This window comes from Volvox carteri (assembly GCF_000143455.1).
Source record: "Volvox carteri f. nagariensis unplaced genomic scaffold VOLCAscaffold_28, whole genome shotgun sequence".
Lineage (NCBI taxonomy): Eukaryota > Viridiplantae > Chlorophyta > Chlorophyceae > Chlamydomonadales > Volvocaceae > Volvox > Volvox carteri.
The window spans coordinates 150355-168536 of NW_003307571.1; the positions used below are offsets into that span (position 1 = coordinate 150355).

At 59.4% G+C, this 18182-nt stretch overlaps 2 protein-coding genes across 2 annotated transcripts; both read right to left on the reverse strand.

Annotated features, from left to right (window-relative positions):
• Positions 1–7310: 7310 nt before the first annotated feature.
• Positions 7311–10022, reverse strand: VOLCADRAFT_105381 (uncharacterized protein). Its single transcript, XM_002952200.1, has 8 exons — positions 9722–10022; positions 9392–9612; positions 9237–9309; positions 8991–9104; positions 8712–8827; positions 8376–8498; positions 7933–8097; positions 7311–7845 (listed from the first exon to the last, which is right to left on the reverse strand). The coding sequence occupies exons 1-8, from the start codon at positions 9897–9899 to the stop codon at positions 7831–7833; spliced, it is 1005 nt and encodes a 334-aa protein (XP_002952246.1). The 5' UTR covers positions 9900–10022; the 3' UTR covers positions 7311–7830.
• A 2172-nt stretch (positions 10023–12194) lies between these two features.
• VOLCADRAFT_92783 (uncharacterized protein) lies at positions 12195–17509 on the reverse strand (the record flags this gene model as incomplete). The annotated part of the gene is made up of 7 exons (XM_002952201.1): positions 12195–12413; positions 12684–12734; positions 13042–14133; positions 14194–14280; positions 14553–16465; positions 16664–17076; positions 17253–17509. The coding sequence occupies 7 exons, from the start codon at positions 17507–17509 to the stop codon at positions 12195–12197; spliced, it is 4032 nt and encodes a 1343-aa protein (XP_002952247.1).
• Positions 17510–18182: the final 673 nt, after the last annotated feature.

Genomic DNA, 18182 nt, shown 5'->3' on the forward strand with positions numbered 1-18182 from the left:
AGAGTCCCCGGGGTGATGGTGAGGGCGGTAATGGCCCCCTCCCCTCCCCCCCCCCTCACCCCACCTGCCGGCACCTGGTAGTCGGCCTTGGCCAGCAGGTCCATCACGGCGCTGTCCAGGCGGCTGAAGGACAGGCGGTCCGCGGAGCCGAAGGAGGCGCCACCCGCCTTGCCGGGGGGACTGGGAGCACATCACCAGGAGGAAGAGGGAGGACGGAGGAAAGGCCCCGGAAGGAAGGGGGAAGGGGGAAGGGGGAAGGGGGAAGGGGGAAGGGGGAAGGGGGAAGGGAAGGAAATGAGTAAAGAAGGTAGTTGGCGGATGTTTTCCTTTCCGCCAGTGCAACATCACATCTTCGCTCACCTTCCGTTGGGGACTGGGCTGAATAAGAAACGCATACAACACACACACACACACACTCTCCCCCACCCATCACCCCGGCCCCGACCCCCTCCCCCGCCAAATGGTCACTCCCATCCACACCAACCCACCCGTACAGCGCCGCCCCGGGCCGAGGTCGGAAGGAAGCCAGCCCCGGCCTGCCCCCGGGTAGCCCCCGCGGCCCCGATCTCCCCGCCACCGCCTCCACCGCCTCCCGGGCCCTCTCCCCCGCAGACATCCAGGGGGGCCCCGGGGGGGCGACTTGACCCGCGTACAGCCGCTCATTGGCCGCCCGGGCGGAGGCGACCGGCGGGGCGGAGGTGGTTGAGGTGGTTGAGGTGGCTGTGGCTCCTGCTGCCGCTCCTGGTGTTGGCGGGGAGGAGGAGGAGGAGGGGCTCCGGCTGTCTCTGAACCACATACCTAGTACTCCGCTGCGGCATGTGGGGAAGGAGAGGGGGGGCTTGTGACCACATAGAGAGGCACACCACGACGGACCATAACACCATGTACTTACGTACATACGGACATTCGGGGCTGAATACACATCCCCTCCCTAGCCCCCGTTGGCTGCCCCCGGGGCCCCACCTGGAAGCCTCCTCCTTCCGGGGCTGTCGTACAAGTCGCTGACGACGCAACTCGGCCTGAAAGGAAAACCAGATAACATTCATAAAACCACAACAGCAGAGCCCAAATAGCAAGTCGCAAATCTCTCGAACCCCCCTAACACCCCCCCTTCCCCCCTACTACTTCCTCTTCCCCACCACCCTCACTCCGGTCGGATAACGTCTTCGGACCAATGTCGCATCCCCCCTCCCCTCAATCCCCATCTCCCCCTCCCCTCCTGGCAGCAAGTTCACTCCTCTGTGGTTCGTCTTTCCCCTCCCCTTTTCCCCTTCCCCCCTACCTCCAGCTCCAGCGCCTCCTTCACATGACTAGCTCTGAAGAGGGCCATCTCCACACTCCGCACCACACTGGCCCGCAGCAGCAGCAAACCCCGGTCCAAGGGGGGAACCAAATCCGGGCGACCACGGTAGGCGGGCTGCAACACCCCGAAGGGGGGGGAGGAAGGGGGTAATACAAGTGGGAGGGGTAAAGAGCGGCCAACTCAACTGCGGACCTCCTTCGTAACCAAACTGTTGCAGGAGTCCAAAGTGATGCGTCCTTCAGTCGGAGGGACTGATGTCCCCCGGGAGCCCCCCCCCGGGGATACACCACACGCCACATCCTGATCCAGGGGGGGTGACGACCCCGCTCCTCCTCCTCCTCCCCTTCCCGCCGGCTCGACACCCCCCCGTACCCCCCCCTCCCCTCACCCCCTCCAATAGCTCCCTCCTCGTGTCCTGCAGCACCCGGTCAGTGAGGGCCAGCAGCTCCCCCTCCGGGACCACCAAGGCCGCCAGCAACACCAGGGAGGGCGCGTCCAGGGCCTCACTGTCGGGAGTCAATCCACCGGCGGTACGGCAGGCCCGAACCTGAACATTCAGGACGCGGCGCGGGCCGGAGGGCGGGGAAAGGTGAGGAGGTGGGCGAGGGGGGTACAATGGCCCCGACCTTGGCGAGATGGCTGATATGGTGGTGGTGGAGGCTCACGTGCAAACATACAGGCAGGCGGCTGGCCGAGGTTAAGGCCTGACTTCTGCACCTGGCCGACCCGGGTTCAAATCCGCCTGCCGGCTCCTCGGGTGTTTGAGGAGTGATGAAATGGGAGGTGGCCCCCCATCATATGGACGGTGTAGGACGTGATAATATCAACTTGCGAGCTAACCAGGAACTAAGTTGATGCGCCGTTGATCCGCTAGATTTGGTTGGATGCTGGTGGTGAGTTGCCGAACCCAACGAATACATTCTGACGTCGGATGGGGTGACGGATTAGGGTGCCCCTCTAGCAGGGGAGAGCAGGGACTGCCCGGGAAAGGGGGCCGCTGGCGAAGTTAACCACCCTGTAACAACATACATACAAGCGTACGTGCATGCACTGTGGATGTCAACCAACACCAACTGCCAAAAGAACAAGCCAACTGCCGGCCATGCAGCGAGGCCCAGATCCGGACGACAGGACCGGACCGGACCCCGGGCTGTCTATCCGGACCCCCTCCGGGCTAGCGCCATGCAGGTGCCCTCCCCCCTCCGGGCTAGCGCCATGCAGGTGCCCTCCCCCCTCCGGGCTAGCGCCATGCAGGTGCCCTCCCCCCTCCGGGCTAGCGCCATGCAGGTGCCCTCCCCCCTCCGGGCTAGCGCCATGCAGGTGCCCTCCCCCCTCCGGGCTAGCGCCATGCAGGTGCCCCTCCGCCTTACCCCGCCAACGCAGCCAACGCCTTCCCCCATGTGGCTGTGGCTTGCCACCCCCACCCCCACACCACATACCACAAGGGCTCCGTTTCCTTCACCCGACCCACCCTACCACCCCACCTCAGGTACGTCCGGAGTGCCTCTCCCCACCGGACTGTTTTACCTCACCCCCCCGCTCCCATCTCCCCCGTCACCCACTCTGTCAATCAGCTCCCTGGGCAGGTACCCGGGCCTCCACCGCTCCACCGAGTCCACCAGTCGCCCCACCAGGCTGCTGCGACCCACGAGCCACTCCTGGTACACAGCCAACACGGCCAGACGACGAGAGAACACACGGCCGGTAACTGAGAGGAGAGAGCGGGGGAGGGGGCGGGGGACGAGGGAAGGGGAGAGTGGATGGGGTTTTAGGGGGAACAGGAAACATCGGGAAGACAGGTGAGGGAGGGAGGGATGTGTATGTGTTGTGCGTACCCGCAAGTACCCATCCTCTGCGCCAGGACGCAGCGCAGTTCCACTTTTTAACGTCTATTCCGGCGTTTGACCCATCAAGGTGCTCGCTTCGGAGTTGTGAGTGTTCCCGCCTCCCACGGCCCGGCAGGGTTACATTCCATCCCCTCCTCCTTTTTCACCGGGTGATCGCATTTCCCGACTGGCCTCCCACACCAGCACCCGCGAAGCTCTCTGTTCCGCGCTGGTGGCGTGAGTCAACCAGCGATAGCCTCACCCGTCGCATCGTCATTCCAGGACGCCTCAAGTGTCACATTTGCGAATTTTGTTGAGAATTTCCGCGTTATATCAGTCGTCACCCCCCAGCCCTGCTGGTCAAGGAGCTCCAATAGGGAGGCCTGCGGCAACCGTGATGCGCCGGGACAGCCGCCACCGAGCGGAAAGCTGTTAAGGTGAAGCAATCGAGTTTTGAAGTTGGCAAGCACCACGCCACGGGGCACTGCTGTAGGATAACTGTCTTGCATCTTGTAAATACATTTCCGCAAATCTCCGACGGAGGACGCATACCGGGTTAGAGCGTTCATGCTCCTCGTCGAGGACTTCCGCAATAATTCCTGTAGCCGTGGCCGCGACCAAGCCTGACAGCTGGCGCCAGTGTCCCAGAGGCGCGGTGCAATTGCGCCTGTTGCTCGTTCCACATATAGCGGCATCCTTTGTAATCGGCGTGCGTATAGCGTTTTTAATTTGCCTTGGATGTGGAAGCGGCCAAAGTCCTTGGCGCGTGCCCAAAGGGAGAGTTGTGACGTTTTGCATTTGTGAGCACAAGAACTAATCAACCATTCTAAATGTTTTTCATACGTACAGTACTCTACCTATTGCGTAAACACGCGATGTTTCGGGTCTCATTCCAATAAACAGCCGCCCCTGTCGTCCATGGGTCTCTTGAAGAACTGAAAGTTCCTAACCCATTCGCTGCGGACGACTTGCAACCTTATTTTTATAAATAGTAGAATAATTTTCCAATTCATCTTGGCGGATATGCTCTCTTGAAATGCCGTTTCCACGCCCGAGCAGACTCCCCACAGTAACCCGGACGCCCCAGGCTTGCCCTTTTGTTCTACTAAAGCACAGCGCTCATACTTTTGTTAACTCCCACACAGCCCAGAGGCGGAGCTATGGGGAGTGTGGCGTTACAATCAGCGCCGCGATGGCTTCGACGCCGAGTGACCATCGGCAAAGTTATGTGCGCGCAAAGGCAGCATCACTATTTCTGCTACTACCTGCAGCTTTTGGTATCGTCCGCGTGGCTTCCGGAGTCCTCCTTGCCTTACAGGTCAGCGGACAAGACCGAAACACACAAGCAAAACCGAATTATACTCCCTTATGTTTTTCCTTGGGAATTACCCAGATATTTCACGCACGTCGCTAAATTAACACACCTTGTGTCACACCTGAACAGCTATAGAACTATCACAGTCGGCTATGTCACTTCCAGCACGCACACGAATCTCAATTCCACGTCTCCGCTGATCAAACCACCTTCAAACCTATGGCCGCTGCTGCACCTGTGACTCCGCAGTACAATTCCATAACCAACTGCCAACTCCCTAGCCGACGTAACGACCACTCTTCACAGCACAAAAAAAGCCAGCATCCCATCGTCCGCATGGCCCACATCCGAATCCTCCCATAGAGTGGCTGCATCTCTGGCATCAACGCCCTCCTAGACGGCATCCTCTCCGATGCCTTTGGCGGCGGCGGCGGCGGCGGATCCAGCGGCGCCGAAGCCGACCTCAGCGGCCTTGACGCTGACGCCACCGACCTGGCCGGCTCCGCCAGCGGCAGCGGCAATCTCTCTGATGAGGCTCTGACGGACGAGGAGCTTCGACGGGCTCTGGGTGGGCAGCTGGAGGATCTGCTGCAGGGCCTGTCTGGCGCGGATCTGGACCCCGAGCAGCTGCTGCGGATGTTGCTGCTCGGTGCGGCCACCGGCAGCTTGGACCCGCGGCACATCAGCGAGCTTGGGGGGCTGTACCTGTGGCTGCTGGGCGCCCAACTAGCGGCCGTGCTGTGCAAGTGGATGCTTGCCTTGGCAAAGGCGCTGGACCCTTCCAGGGTGGGTTAAGGTTGGTGATGTCTTGTGCGCTGTAGGAGGCGCGCATTCCGGCTGGTATGGGATTTACCGGAATGTAAGGGTTGGTTGGCTGAGGTATGTGAAGGCGGGTTGGGCCTGTCAATCTTTGGTTATGTGGACATATTGCGGGGGGTTAGTGGGGATTGCTGGGGCGCCGTCGCCTAGGGCCCAGCGATTAAGCTCCACGGGGAATATACGGCATACAACAACAACACACGGCAGGCGGCTGGCAGAGGTTAAGGCCTGGCTTCTGCCTGGCTTCTGCTCCCGTCGCGTCCCAGCGCGTCCGGGTTCAAATCCGCCTGCCGACCTCTCGGGGTGTTTGAGAGGTGATGAAATGGGAGGTGGCCCCCCATCTTGTGGACGGTGTAGGACGTGATAAAATCAACTCGCGAGCTGACCAGGAACTAAGTTGACGCGCCGTTGATCCGCTAGATTTGGTTGGATGCTGGTGGTGAGTTGCCAAACTCAAAGAGTACACTCTGAAGTCGGATGGGGTGAATGGCTTAGGGTGCCCCTCTAGCAGGGGAGAGCAGGGAACTGCCTCGGGAAGGAGGCCACTGGTGAAGCTTAACCACCCTGTAACAACATCAACAACTGTTCAGGTTGCTGAGGAAGTGGTTGTCCACGATCTTGCATGACCTGCCCTCAACCGGCTCTTGCTTAAAGCACGAACCATGGGTCTTTTGGACTTTCGGGTTGCAGTTTAGCACTGAGTGCATGTTTAGGTACGTCCCCGTCCCCTCGCCTTCCAACGACTGAAGCATGCGCATTTTGTCTCTGTGTTTTTGCTGTGGCGTTTCGACGGCTTGTGGCTGTCGTTGTTGGGCTGCTGCTCAGATCTGGCTGCAGCTCTCCGAGCAGCAAATGCACTCGGGGCTGGGCGCTGCTGTGACTCGCGGATTCGCCATGATGCTCCCGGCGCTGGTGCTGCTGCTACGGCTGCCCTGGATGCAATCTGTGGCACTCGTGCTGCTGCAGCGCGAAGGGCATGTGAGCCGCTGGTGGCCCTTACGACCTGGGCGAACACGGGAGCAGCCGAAGGGGGTGCAGGAGCTGGAACCCGCATCGCAAGCGCAAGGGTCTGTGGCAGAAGGTGGAGGACCAGGTCCCTCTGGGGCCGGAGCATCAGTCATCCCAGTTCAACTAGACGGGGGGGACGATGCAGCTCCGCACACTGATGAGCAGCAGCAACAGCGGCGGGTTCAAGCAGCATGTAGCACGACGGGGGCACGTGCGGTGAACATGTGCCTTAGCTTGCAAAACAGCCAGGCCGGCTTTGCATACGAAGATTCGTCCCCCTGTAGTGCATCGCGAAGTGAAGAGCTCGTAAGCAAGAGCTCAGGAGCTGTGATGTCGTCACGTGAGCCGCTTGGCACGACAGGAGAGGGGCGAGATAGATCTGAGCTGCTGGCGAACTCGGTGGCATCGACATCAGCTGATGGGGGAAATTGCACTGGGCCCCGCACGCGACGTGGCAGGACGCCAGATTCGGGTAGGCTTGCACTTGACGTACTGCGGTTGGCGGCACTGCTCGGCACTAGTGTGGCGGCGATCTTGGTGCCAAGCAGTCGGATAGCTCCATGGCCTGTTAAGACGGCGGACTTGGCGGCTGCAGCAGCGTCAGCCGCACTGGCGCTTACAGCTTTCGCCGAGGTAAGGTTCGTGCGTGCAATATGTGGCGTCACAAGGGCGGTGAACTACCCAGCAAACATGTCTCTGCTCCCTTTCGCGGCCCTTTACAGGTATGGAGGCTTGACGGCCGCGGTTTCCTGTTTGCAAATGATGCTGAGGGGGGGATTAAGCTGGGCGTGTTGATGCTCCTAGTTCGCTGCGGTGTTGAAATTGCTACCGCGGCATATTCTGGGAGGTGGGAATTGGCGTTCTTCAGTTGCTGCATGTGTGGAGTTTCATGGTTCAACTGCGTATCCATGGAAACACAGCCAGACAAGGCATACTACCATTTGTGGTGTGCAACTGTGTCAGCCTTCTCTACATTCTCTTACTTTAGGATAGTGTTGTAACTGTTAAGCCGGCAGGTACAAAACCTTCGGGAAAAAGTGAACGACAGGCGAGGAAAGCCACCTCCATCGCGCTGTCTTATTACCAAACGTTATTGTTGCCGACACGCCTGCGTCATGTCACCACCTGCAACCCCCTGCCATGCCTACGCGTCTCCCTTGCAACGCATAGTCACGGGCACCAGAGGAGAAAATGCTCCCATGTCGCGCTTAGCAAATAACAACCCTTAGGAGCCTGGCATAGATACCTAGTTCTACCAGGCCTCCTATGAGACGGCTTCAATACCGACCAGCGCTCACATCTTTTGATGTGACGACAATGGCCGCCACCACGGTACCACAAATAAAAAAGGTGATCATCCTGGCACTGACGAAGTGCAACCCTTTCCCTGCTACAAGCAGCAAGGCCAGGTTCAGCCTACTAGTAAAGCGAAACGCTCATACCTACCATCCTACCCAGGAACGCGAAGACCGAAGCACGATAGACTGGACTAACATGCATGGTCGCCAACCCCACCCCCCTAGTTCGACACAGCTCGCCCAAACCTGAACCCCGTTTTGTCAGTACTGTGCGACCTGTGTTTGCCAGGCAGCAGGAGACGGGGACGTCATGTAACGTGTGGCGTGCGGACTGGGTTGGTAAGCGCCGTGGTACGGGTTCACCGGCTGCTGCATGTCCCCGTATCCTGCCATCTGAGGCTGGATTTGCTGGTCGTTGCCGTACTGTCCCGCGTCACCTCCGTCATCGGAGGCTGGTGCGTATAAGCCCATTCCATCCTTTCGTGCTCCGAGCCTGTCCGATTGCTGCCGCGAGCGCTCCGATGGTGCCTGAAGCGTAATTGAAGGAAAGAATTGGTTGAAGGGTCCCAGACGTGGATGCCATAGCTAACGTGCCGAATCACCAGCATGACGCTAGATTTGCTCCTTTAGAGGTTTTAGTTGACCAGCCTCTGGTTTGAATGCCAGATCCCAATGAGGCAAGCCAGCAGCAATATGACACTTCGACGGGATAATGTAGTTAATCAGTGTCTATGACCGGCGACGTGTCTGTGAGCCCAGCCACCAGCATAATTGCGTTTATTTCCTTGATGTCTGCTCCGGCTTACCACCATGCGCACGGGGACGTTATCCATCATCGGCATGTGGGTGAACAAGCTGTCTGAGGTGGAGTTGTAGTCCAGCAGCGGAGTCGCTGTGCTGAACGCCGAGTAGGCTTTCTGATAGCACTCCTGTAGCAATTGCAGGAGGGAACGGTAGGGATGGCCGCGAACTTTCAGCGCTGTCATGCAACTGCAGCATACCATCTGCACCACCCCAGACGATATTTCAAGGCTTGGGGGTTCCGAATGATAACCCACTGTTGCACTTTGCCCAGGTCTTGTCGCCCGTGCGAGATGGACTTAGAACGGAACCTGTTCATGGCAACGCGGTGGTGTGCGCACCTGCAGGATTTGCAGAGAAAGACCCGTGTAGTCTCGGAGGACACCTGTGTCCTTGATCAGCGTGTTCAGAGAGTTGAACACGGTCTGCTCCAGCTCGCGGTAGGCGTGCATGGTACCTGGCGAATGCACGTCCATGGCCACGGGATAGTCGTGTCATACATGCGTAATGTACAGGTACTCCGCCTTGTGACAGTCACAAAACCGAGACCCATGCAGATCGCCTCCATAAAGCAGAATCCAACGCAAAGCGCCTTTAAGGAGCAAGTGTGTTTCACTCACGGGTCAGCTTGTCCCGCTTGTGGTGCAAGAGCTGCGTCATCTTCTCGAGCTCCTGCTCATGCTTGTCCTTTTGCTGCGGCGTAGGTACTGTCTTCTCCAAGCGGTCCACTTTCTCTGGAATAACAGTAGTCGCACCAAAGTACCGTACACAGAATTGGTAGCGAAGCACGTAAACCTCAAATAATAGCTTATAATTTCATACGATGAAATTCTGTAGGTTCCTGCATATGGCAAGCCGGGACTTACCAGTCAAGCTGTCGACCGTCCGGCGTCGTGAATCCAGCTCAAGCCGCACTGCCTCGAGTTTCTCCATACGATCCTGAAATGTAGGATACATGCCGATAGGTAAGGTTATTGACATCGCCCTTGCTAGGACCGGTTTAAGTATGCAATTAACTTACGCAAACAGCCCGGTAGGCTATGAGCCACGACCGAAGTGGCTTGATAACATCTTCATCTAGCCGGGCCTTGAGGTCATTGGCTGCTTGCTGCAGAATCTCCACGCCGACGCCCTGGCCAATAAGTTTCGGCTCCTCTGTGCATGGCACTGCTCCGTCGCGGCCCTCCTCAAACGCACGAGGCAGGGGTGATGAAAGAATGTTGCGGAGATTTGTGAATTTGGCTGCGGCAGGAGTAGCATGCAAGTGTCAGGAAAGAAGCCAAAAGAATTTGCGCCCAATGGTTGACTGTGCGGCCAAGTGTGGTGGAGTGACTTTGCGACGCAATTTTACCGTCAATCTCCTTGTGCAGACTCCGGAGATCACGCTCCAGGACCCGCAAGTGAGTGCAGAACTCAGTGGCCTCCTTAAACATGGCCTCGTTACGTGCGTTTGAAGTTGCCTTGAATGTTCGGTCCGCACCGACCTTCTGCCGAACATTCTCCATAACAACACGCCATGCATGTCCCATGGTGTCCTGGTGCTGCCTATGTCAGGTGGAGTTTTGTATTGTTAAAAAGTAGTTGCCCTCCTAGGTTTATAAAGGAATAATGAGAAATCCCTGAGCAACTGTGCGCAATGCGATAGGTGATTGGCCTCAAAACCTTGCGCAGGGATACGGTTTACAGCGTTTGTAATAATTGCGCAAGTTCCAGATCCTGTCGTACTTTGGAATGCCTGGCGAAAGGAAGCACCCAACATTCTTTTCCCTAATATAGCTGTTGCCTTTCTTTCACAGGATGGGTCTGTATTGGGCCACCTGCCGATATTAAGGAAATGATATGCCCATGCGATAGTCTTTCCTGAGGCCCTGCTCCACATTTACCTGGCACCCATACCAGCATCTTCGTTGCCTGGATAAACGAAAAATATAAACTTTAACGGTAGATCAGCAAGTCTCTCGGCTTTGCCAAGCCGGCACATCAACTTGGTGCGTCCCTCCGACTCCAGCAACGCAAAGTGGCATATTACCGGAGAAGGAATATGGGTCCCGTAGATGACAGACCCAAGGACCCTCAAGTAAGCTCTGAAAGCCTGTAGTAGAGCGGACACTACATGCCCGACAGGGCCCTGCAATCCCCAGGTCCATAGAACTTAAGCTTGTTCCGATTGCGAAACGTGCCTAGAGGACGCCTGCAGGCATTTATAGTCAAAGTCCTGGAGCACTTGGGATAGCCAGAGGTGTCCTTAAGACGGGGCACTACCTGGAGAAACGTATTCCCGCGGCCCTGGGCGACCTGACACTCCCCTAAGCTGCTCAAACCAATGTTAGCCTGATAGGCACGAGTCACTTTTACATGCACCTGTCATATCGGCAAAAAGTTTCCCATGCACAGACACCAATATCAAAGCAACAGCGCTTAAGCACAGTTGTCGTCACCTGGCCCCGCTCTCCTGCCCCCGCTCCCAGTACACACTGTTGATGTTGCTGATGTTGTTACAGGGTGGTTAAGCTTCACCAGCGGCCTCCTTCCCGAGGCAATTCCCTGCTCTCCCCTGCTAGAGGGGCACCCTAATCCATTCACCCCATCCGACTTCAGAGTGTACTCTTTGAGTTTGGCAACTCACCACCAGCATCCAACCAAATCTAGCGGATCAACGGCGCCTCAACTTAGTTCCTGGTCAGCTCGCAAGTTGACACTGTTAACCTAGGTCTGCTGCCAACGGTTCCGCAACCCGCATGGACACCTGAGCCACGTCGTGGAGACACCGCAAGTGGAGCCTTCAAGCATTGGCGTTCTCTGCCTGCACACAGCCTCTGGGGTTACTAAATGCTACATGCTATGGAAATGCCAGACGTACGTCCTCGTCAGAGACGAGCATGCAACCTGACACAGGGCTATAGGCCCTGAAAGTAAAATGACGAGGATGATGTTCCACATGCCACCGTCAAGGCGGCGCAAAAATTCCCCATTAAAAGCGCAAAGGTGTCGCTAGCATGGGGCATAGCCAGTTAGGGCAGCCAGCTCACAGCCATCCTGTGCAAAGGAAATGGTCTACGCACTGCACATTAAAGATGCAGGAACCGTCCAAATATGCCAATTGCTGGGTGCTCTCTATCCGCCTATCGTACATCACCCCACCTTTCTGCTCCGTTTCGAATGTACTTCAAAGCATATCTCAAACGCGAGGGGAAATAGTGCTAAAAATGGCAAGATGCTCCGAAATGTGTCCAATCGTAATGAATGCAGCGCATGCCCGCGTCTTCAAGGCGATAATAGCAACATAGCTCCATAAAAAACCTCCACGCGCTGCGCGGCGTTAAGCAATGACGACCATACACGCAAAGGCGATCCCATCACCAAGGTGACCCCTCTCATAAACAAATTGGCCCCCAATCCCCGTTGTTTTTTATTTACCAAGACCAGCTGGCAACGAAAGCATCACAGGTATCACCACAACCTCTTGCTGGAAGCGCGCCGCCACACCAGGCTGTCGAACCCTGCGTTAGGTTTGGGCTCCCCGCTGCAAACCCTCTCCTCACATCCGAAACACCACGAGCCCAAACCCCTACACGAGCGAACTCCGCTGCATCCAGATACGCGCGGTTCCATCAGTCCAGTGCCCAGCACTTGTGCTTTCCCCACAACCTGTTTCCATCACCGCAAACCTTACTTGAAAAAACCAGGCATGGCACATACTTTAAGCAGTTACACTTTTACTCCTTGAGCAGTTCGCCATCCTGCTTACTTCGTCTCCGAGTTCAAATTCTACCAATCAGACCGCCTGGTCGGCAGTTTGAAACGCCACCGCGATCAGTGCCTGTTCAGTGACACGTGTGGCGACTGCAGTTGGCTACGCGCCGCATGTAGCTGGCTCGCGCCCAAACCGCCAGACCGTACCGCACCGCCATGCCCACCACAAAGCGGCTGACAATGAGCATGACGGCTGCGGCGCCCTGCCAGCCGTGACTAACCGCCATGGGCCACTCCATAACAATGCCGCATATGACCATGTTGACAACACCCAAGGTGAAGCTGTTCATCTGCACAAGATGGGGGAGTGGCACGCGTGGTGAGGCGCGGCATGAGGAGAGTTAGCATGACGAACGAGAGGGTGGGAGAGGCGGGGCTATCACTACATTGAGGACAACCCCCCCTACAGGGTGTTCTGGACAAGACCTGTCTGCTGCAGCCGGTCAGCTGCATAAATGCGGCGCGGAGGCGGAAATCCCGGAAGTCCCGGCCGGGCCGAACCAACTCAAATCCGTAACATGGCGCCTCAAATCTCCCCCGACTAGCCATGTCCTCCGCACCTGCTCCATAACCGGCAGGATGACGCACTGGAACAGCGTCACGAGGGCCTCCTGCAGTCCAGTCAGGTAGCCCCGCAACAGGGAACAGGAGTTGCACGGTAAGAAGAGCTTTTGCAGTAGAAGGCTGCGCTATACCTTTTTTCTAAACTTCTTTTATCCTTTTTTATTGAAAGCTCATTCCTTTTTATCACCTGCCATCCGAACACAGGCGCCCTATACCGCATGATGAAATCCATCCATCCGCCACAAGCCATCCAGTAGACATGGCCCCCAGCAGACACGCATCATCAGCTGTGTCCGTTGTGGCCCCGAAACCAGCCAGCAGAGATGCCATCAGGCATCAGCCGCCGCCACCCACCTGTAGGTCCATGTCCGCCACCTCAAACGCCTCCGGGTGCGGTCGGCCCACCAGGTGCACCGCCGCCACCCCCACACATTGAACCACCGAGCCAATGACCAGAGTGGCGTCATGGGCGCGGCCGCCTAGCCCCAACACGACCACCAGCGCACTGGCGCACAGCTTGCAGAGCGAGGGGCCCGTGGCACTCAGCAGCTCGCCCAGAAAGGCCAGCGTAGCGCCAGCGCGAAGATGCAATGACGGCGACCCGTGGGTCATTGTCAAGGATGCGCCGGTAGCGGCCTGGGCCGCCAGGAACTTGCACACACACCCGGCCAACACCGCTGCGTGAAAGGCCAAACCGAAATGGCTGCGCTGCAGTGCCAGGGCGGCGGTGCGGGCTGTAAAGTCTAGCTCCAGGGAGGGGTCCGTGAACCCGTAAAGTGGAGCTGCCCACGGCAGGTGCCGGAGGGCGGCGCTGCGGCGGTGGATGGCGCGTGTGAGGCGGCGGCAGCGGCCTAGTGGCCTGGTGCTGGCGCTAGTCGCGACTGTAACACCGCTGCTGCTGCTGCTATCGTCACCAGAGCCGCCGGAGCCTGGGGAGCTAGGTGGGTGGAGGACTGGTAGGGGGGCTCGCACTTCATGGAGCTGAGGGCGACATGGAGCTACCGGCGGCTGCAGTGGCGAGTGCTGCGAGCTGCCGCAGGTGCCAGTTCTATCCCCGGGTGGAACAGCGCCAGTCCGTACATCCCTTGCCGCCAGCCCTACCGCACCACCAGGGTCATCATCACCAGGGTCATCATCAATCACGCCTGATGCGCTGTACAATAGCCCGCTGTGGCCGCTGCTGTCACCTGGGAATGTACCGCATGGTCGCGGCGGCTGCGTTCCGCTGCGAGCGCCTCCCGCGACGCCACCGTTCAAGTCAGATGGCGAAGTTTCAGCTGCTGTTGCCGGCGGCGGCACCAGCACCTGGTCGCAGTCATCGCAAGGAACCGCTGGATGTGTCACCAGTTGCTGAGCCGTCGCCACGGCCGCCGCCAGCGCCACCTCCGGCTTCGGCCAGCCTAGCGCCTGAGCCTCCAGCACCTCCATTGCCAGGAGCTCCTTAAACTGGGTGAGAGAGAGAGCGGAAGGGGATGGGGTCGAAGAGGTCGGAAAAAAGCTGCGCACATCGCATTCGAAAGTGATGAGCGTGAAGAAGAGGGGAAGGACGGGCTGGAGAACGCCAAACACAGCGGCGGGGTAACAGCGAGGCAGCTGTAGAAGGGGGGAAGGGGTGGGCTTCTCGGAATGGAGGCCAGAAGGGAGGGTTCCGGTCCGGGCAACATGCCTCCGGGCAACATGGCAAATAACTCAAAAAGGCGCTTCGTCTTCCGCCGCCCCCGGCAAGAGGCAAAGGACGGGAGACCTGCCTGGACGGGGCCCCCCGTAACACGTCATGGTCATGGAGGGGGATACACGAGTTCAGATTCACATGTCACATCAAGTGCTTCAACCTCTCTTCAACCTCTCTTCCCCCCTCTTCCCACCTGTGAATTAAGCTCCGCCGCACCAGCACGCAGGGCGTACTGCGCGGCGCTGTTGCCGCCGCCGTCGCACACCGTGAACCAGGCATGCGCCACCAGCGGACACAGGCTCATCAGCGACTGCACCTGGTCGGGCGACTTGCCGTACATCAGCGCCGCCAGATGCAGCGCCGTCACGCCGCCAGGGCCGGGTCGTACAAACAGCACCGTACAGGCGCTCATGGTCCCCAGCCCAGGATCTCCCTCCAAGCCACCGCCTACACCGCCGCTACCACCCGGGCCAGCAGGAGCAGCAGCAGCAGCAGCCAGCGCGGCTGCGGACGAAGTAGGATCCACTTGCACGACAGGAGTCGCAACGGCGGCGACAGCGCCCGGCGGCGGCAGCGGCGTTACCTCTTCCCTAGCCCGCAGTAGCAGCGATTCCACAACCTCAGCACTGCCCGAGGACACAGCCAAATGCGCCAGACCCAGGCCCTCCCTGCCGCCACGGCCGCCGCCGCTCTCCCCCGCCAACGCCGCCATCAGAGCTCCCACCTCCTCATCCACCTCTATCAGCCCAAGTCCCGCGCCGGCAGCGCGCGACAGCACGTACGACAGCAGCGCCGGCAGGCCCTGCTTACAGGCGTACGCCGCCAGGCTGGCCGCCAGGCACATTAGCTGCGCCTCCGCCTCACCCTTTCTCCCGCTTTGCTGTCCCACTGCAATCCCCTGCTGGACTCCGTTAGCGGCCGCGTCGTCGTCACCACTGCCATCTACGTCGAGCTCTTGCCCAGCTTCCAGACGCTCGTCGCCCTGCACATCCGCCACGGACCAGCTGCTGCTCGACTCCGAAACCAGATCATCCGGGCCCACGGCCCCATCCGCATCCTCCGCGCCCCCAGTGCGGCTGCTCCCCTCCCCCGACCAACCACAAGGCCCGCTGGCGGCCGATGGCAGCTCCGGCCGCAAATCCCAGGGTATGCCCTCGGCCGCCGTCAGCGGCTGGGTGGGCGTACTGTGTGTGCGCGCGACCCAGGCTTGTGCCTCCCCCCTGGCCGCCAGCTCCAGAAACTGACCCAAGTCGTACAAGAAGGACAGGAGCCAGGGCGGGTACTGCAGCAGCTGCTGCTCCCCTGCCTGGTAAGCACCGTCCGCGGCCATGGCCGCAGCAAGCGCAGCGACCGCGACGGCGTTGACCTCACGCTGTACGGCAGGGGCATCCACAACCACCACAGGCAGAGGTGCTGACAGCAGCGGTGGGGGCGCCACCGCAGACAGTGTGTGTACGTCCAGTTCCATTTCCAGCAGCATCAGACCCGGGCTAGGACAAGGCCCCGCGATAACGCACGCCGGCACCGCTGCGCCGCTGGCACCGGCACGTAAACCGCCGCGGTTGCCTCTGTCCCCAGCTGCTGCCGCCGCCGCCGCCGCTGCGCCCTCTCGCGCATACGCCATCGGCGGAGCCTCGGGTCCCCCGACTGCAGACGGCGCCGCGGCTACAGTGGCCGATATGGGTTCCCACCGATCCAGGGAGGGCCGCAACAGCTCTGCCGTATCCAGCTGCTGCTGCTTGTTATGCCAGGGCGGCCCAAGTAGTACAGCCGTACCAGCGGCGAAACCGTCTGCCGCGGCCACATCGGCGCTCCCGCCGCCGTTGCTCCGTGGCTGGTAAGCTCCGTCCACCCGCACCTCCGTTGACGGAGAATCCCACATGATGCGGCACGGCTGTGGCGCCGCGTCCAAGCAGCCGTACCGTGCCAATATCCGCGGCGGCGGTGCAGCGGAAACTACCCCTGGGCTCCTAGCTGCGACGCCGCCCGGCAGTGCCGCGCCATCGGCACTACCAGCACCAGTACCAGCACTGCCGGACACGCAGGCGGTCGTCGTGCCAGGTGGTGTGTGGGCGACGACGTGCAGATGCAGGGACTGCGCAGAGGCTAGGACGCATGGCGGATCCAGGAGCGTCAAGAAGGGTACGACAGGGTACGATGTCGTCGCCGCCGGGGCCGGGGCTCCGCTTGCTACCCCTTGCTACCCGCACGACAGGCGCCGTCGGCGCCGCCGCCTGCTGTACTCAACCACCAGTAGGATGCAGCCCCGTCGCAAGTACGCCGCATCCACCCCGAGAGCCTCACCCTCACCGCCACCGCCGCCGTTATCAACTGAGCTGTGAGTGCCACCGCCGCCGCCACCACCGCCGCCGTCGCCCTGTGCAGCCCCGCGGGCCGGCGTCTGCAGCGCCAGTGCCACCTTTCCCCGCCAGCCGCCCGGTGCCTCCTCCGGCTCGCCGCTGGGGATCTTGTAGGTGCTGCGACCCCGGATAAACGGCGCCGGGTACACCACGTGTCTCTCAATCTGCCTTGTCAACTCCATGGCGCAGTTGTAGTGGTCCAGGCTGGGCATGGGGTGACCTGCCAGTTTTGCATTGAGCACCTCTAGCCGGGCTGCTGCCCGCGCGGTGGCAATGGCGGTGGCGGTCGCTGCAGTGTCGCCGGTGTCCGCCACGCAGCTAGCCTTGGGCGGCGTGGGCTCATATGAAGCGGGGGGCCTTAGGGGGGAGGAGGAGCCGCTGCGCCCGTCGGGTTGCCGGGCGGGTCCGGGAGCCAGCGGGGCGCCTATGCGGCTGCTTTTCTTCCTGCCACTGCTGTCGCTTCCACGTTTACCTTGGCGTCTGCGGGGCCCTTGGCTGGGGGACGTGAGCTGCGGGGTAGGGGACGGGTGCACCAGCAGGGGCTGAGGGGCTGTGTGACGAGTCGGTGAATGAGGAGCTGCAGGACGCGGCGGTAGCAGCGTTGCTGGCGCGATGGAGGAGGCATCAGCGCCTGGCGTGGTCTCAAGCACTGCGGCTGTGTTAGTAGTAGTGGAAGTGACCAGACCGAAATGCGGTTCTGGCAGCTGCAGCGGCCGGTTTGGGGCGAGGTCGCAATGGAGCTGGGAGAAAGAAGCTGCTGAGCCAGGTGGAGAAAGGTCGGCAGCGCCATGAAGATGTGAGCTTTTGCCCTCATCGTTACTTCCAGCAGGAGGATGCTGGGATACCTCCATGGAATGCTCGGAATTGGAGTTCCGGACGCGCCCAACAATCTTGGCATCGGGCTTACGGCGTCCTCCTTTCTCATCGCAGTGGAGTGCAGTCCTTAATCTTGCCGTCCGGCGCCTTTGTGCTAGGCTTCCGACCAGATAGGCTAACTCAACCCGCAAGACTATCAATAATAATCCGATCGTCACTGCCACAACCCATGAAAGCAGCTGTTGGCGCAGAAAGCATTGGAATATTTCTGAAATATACGATACGCCTGGCCCTAAGACCAGAGCCATTTGGAATAAAGTCAGGTGCTAGAGAGACGTTTATTCTGAAAGGTTCTGTCCACAAATGCAGGCAACCACAAACGCAGGCACAAAACCAGGCTCAACACCCCACTCGCTGCAGCCCTGGCCCTGTCACTGTCACGCTCATCTTGTAAAGGTGGATCCAGTCACTCAGGTAGCATTGCCAGATCATAATCGTTCCCTGGCCATTCTGTAATTTCGCGTGTCTGTGAGTACTTACAGCACTCTCTATGTACAACATAAGATCAATTCATTAAAAAATACATAGAAAATGTGGGAGTTGCAACGAACGTACTACTTGCACATAAAGTACTGACAAAGACAGTC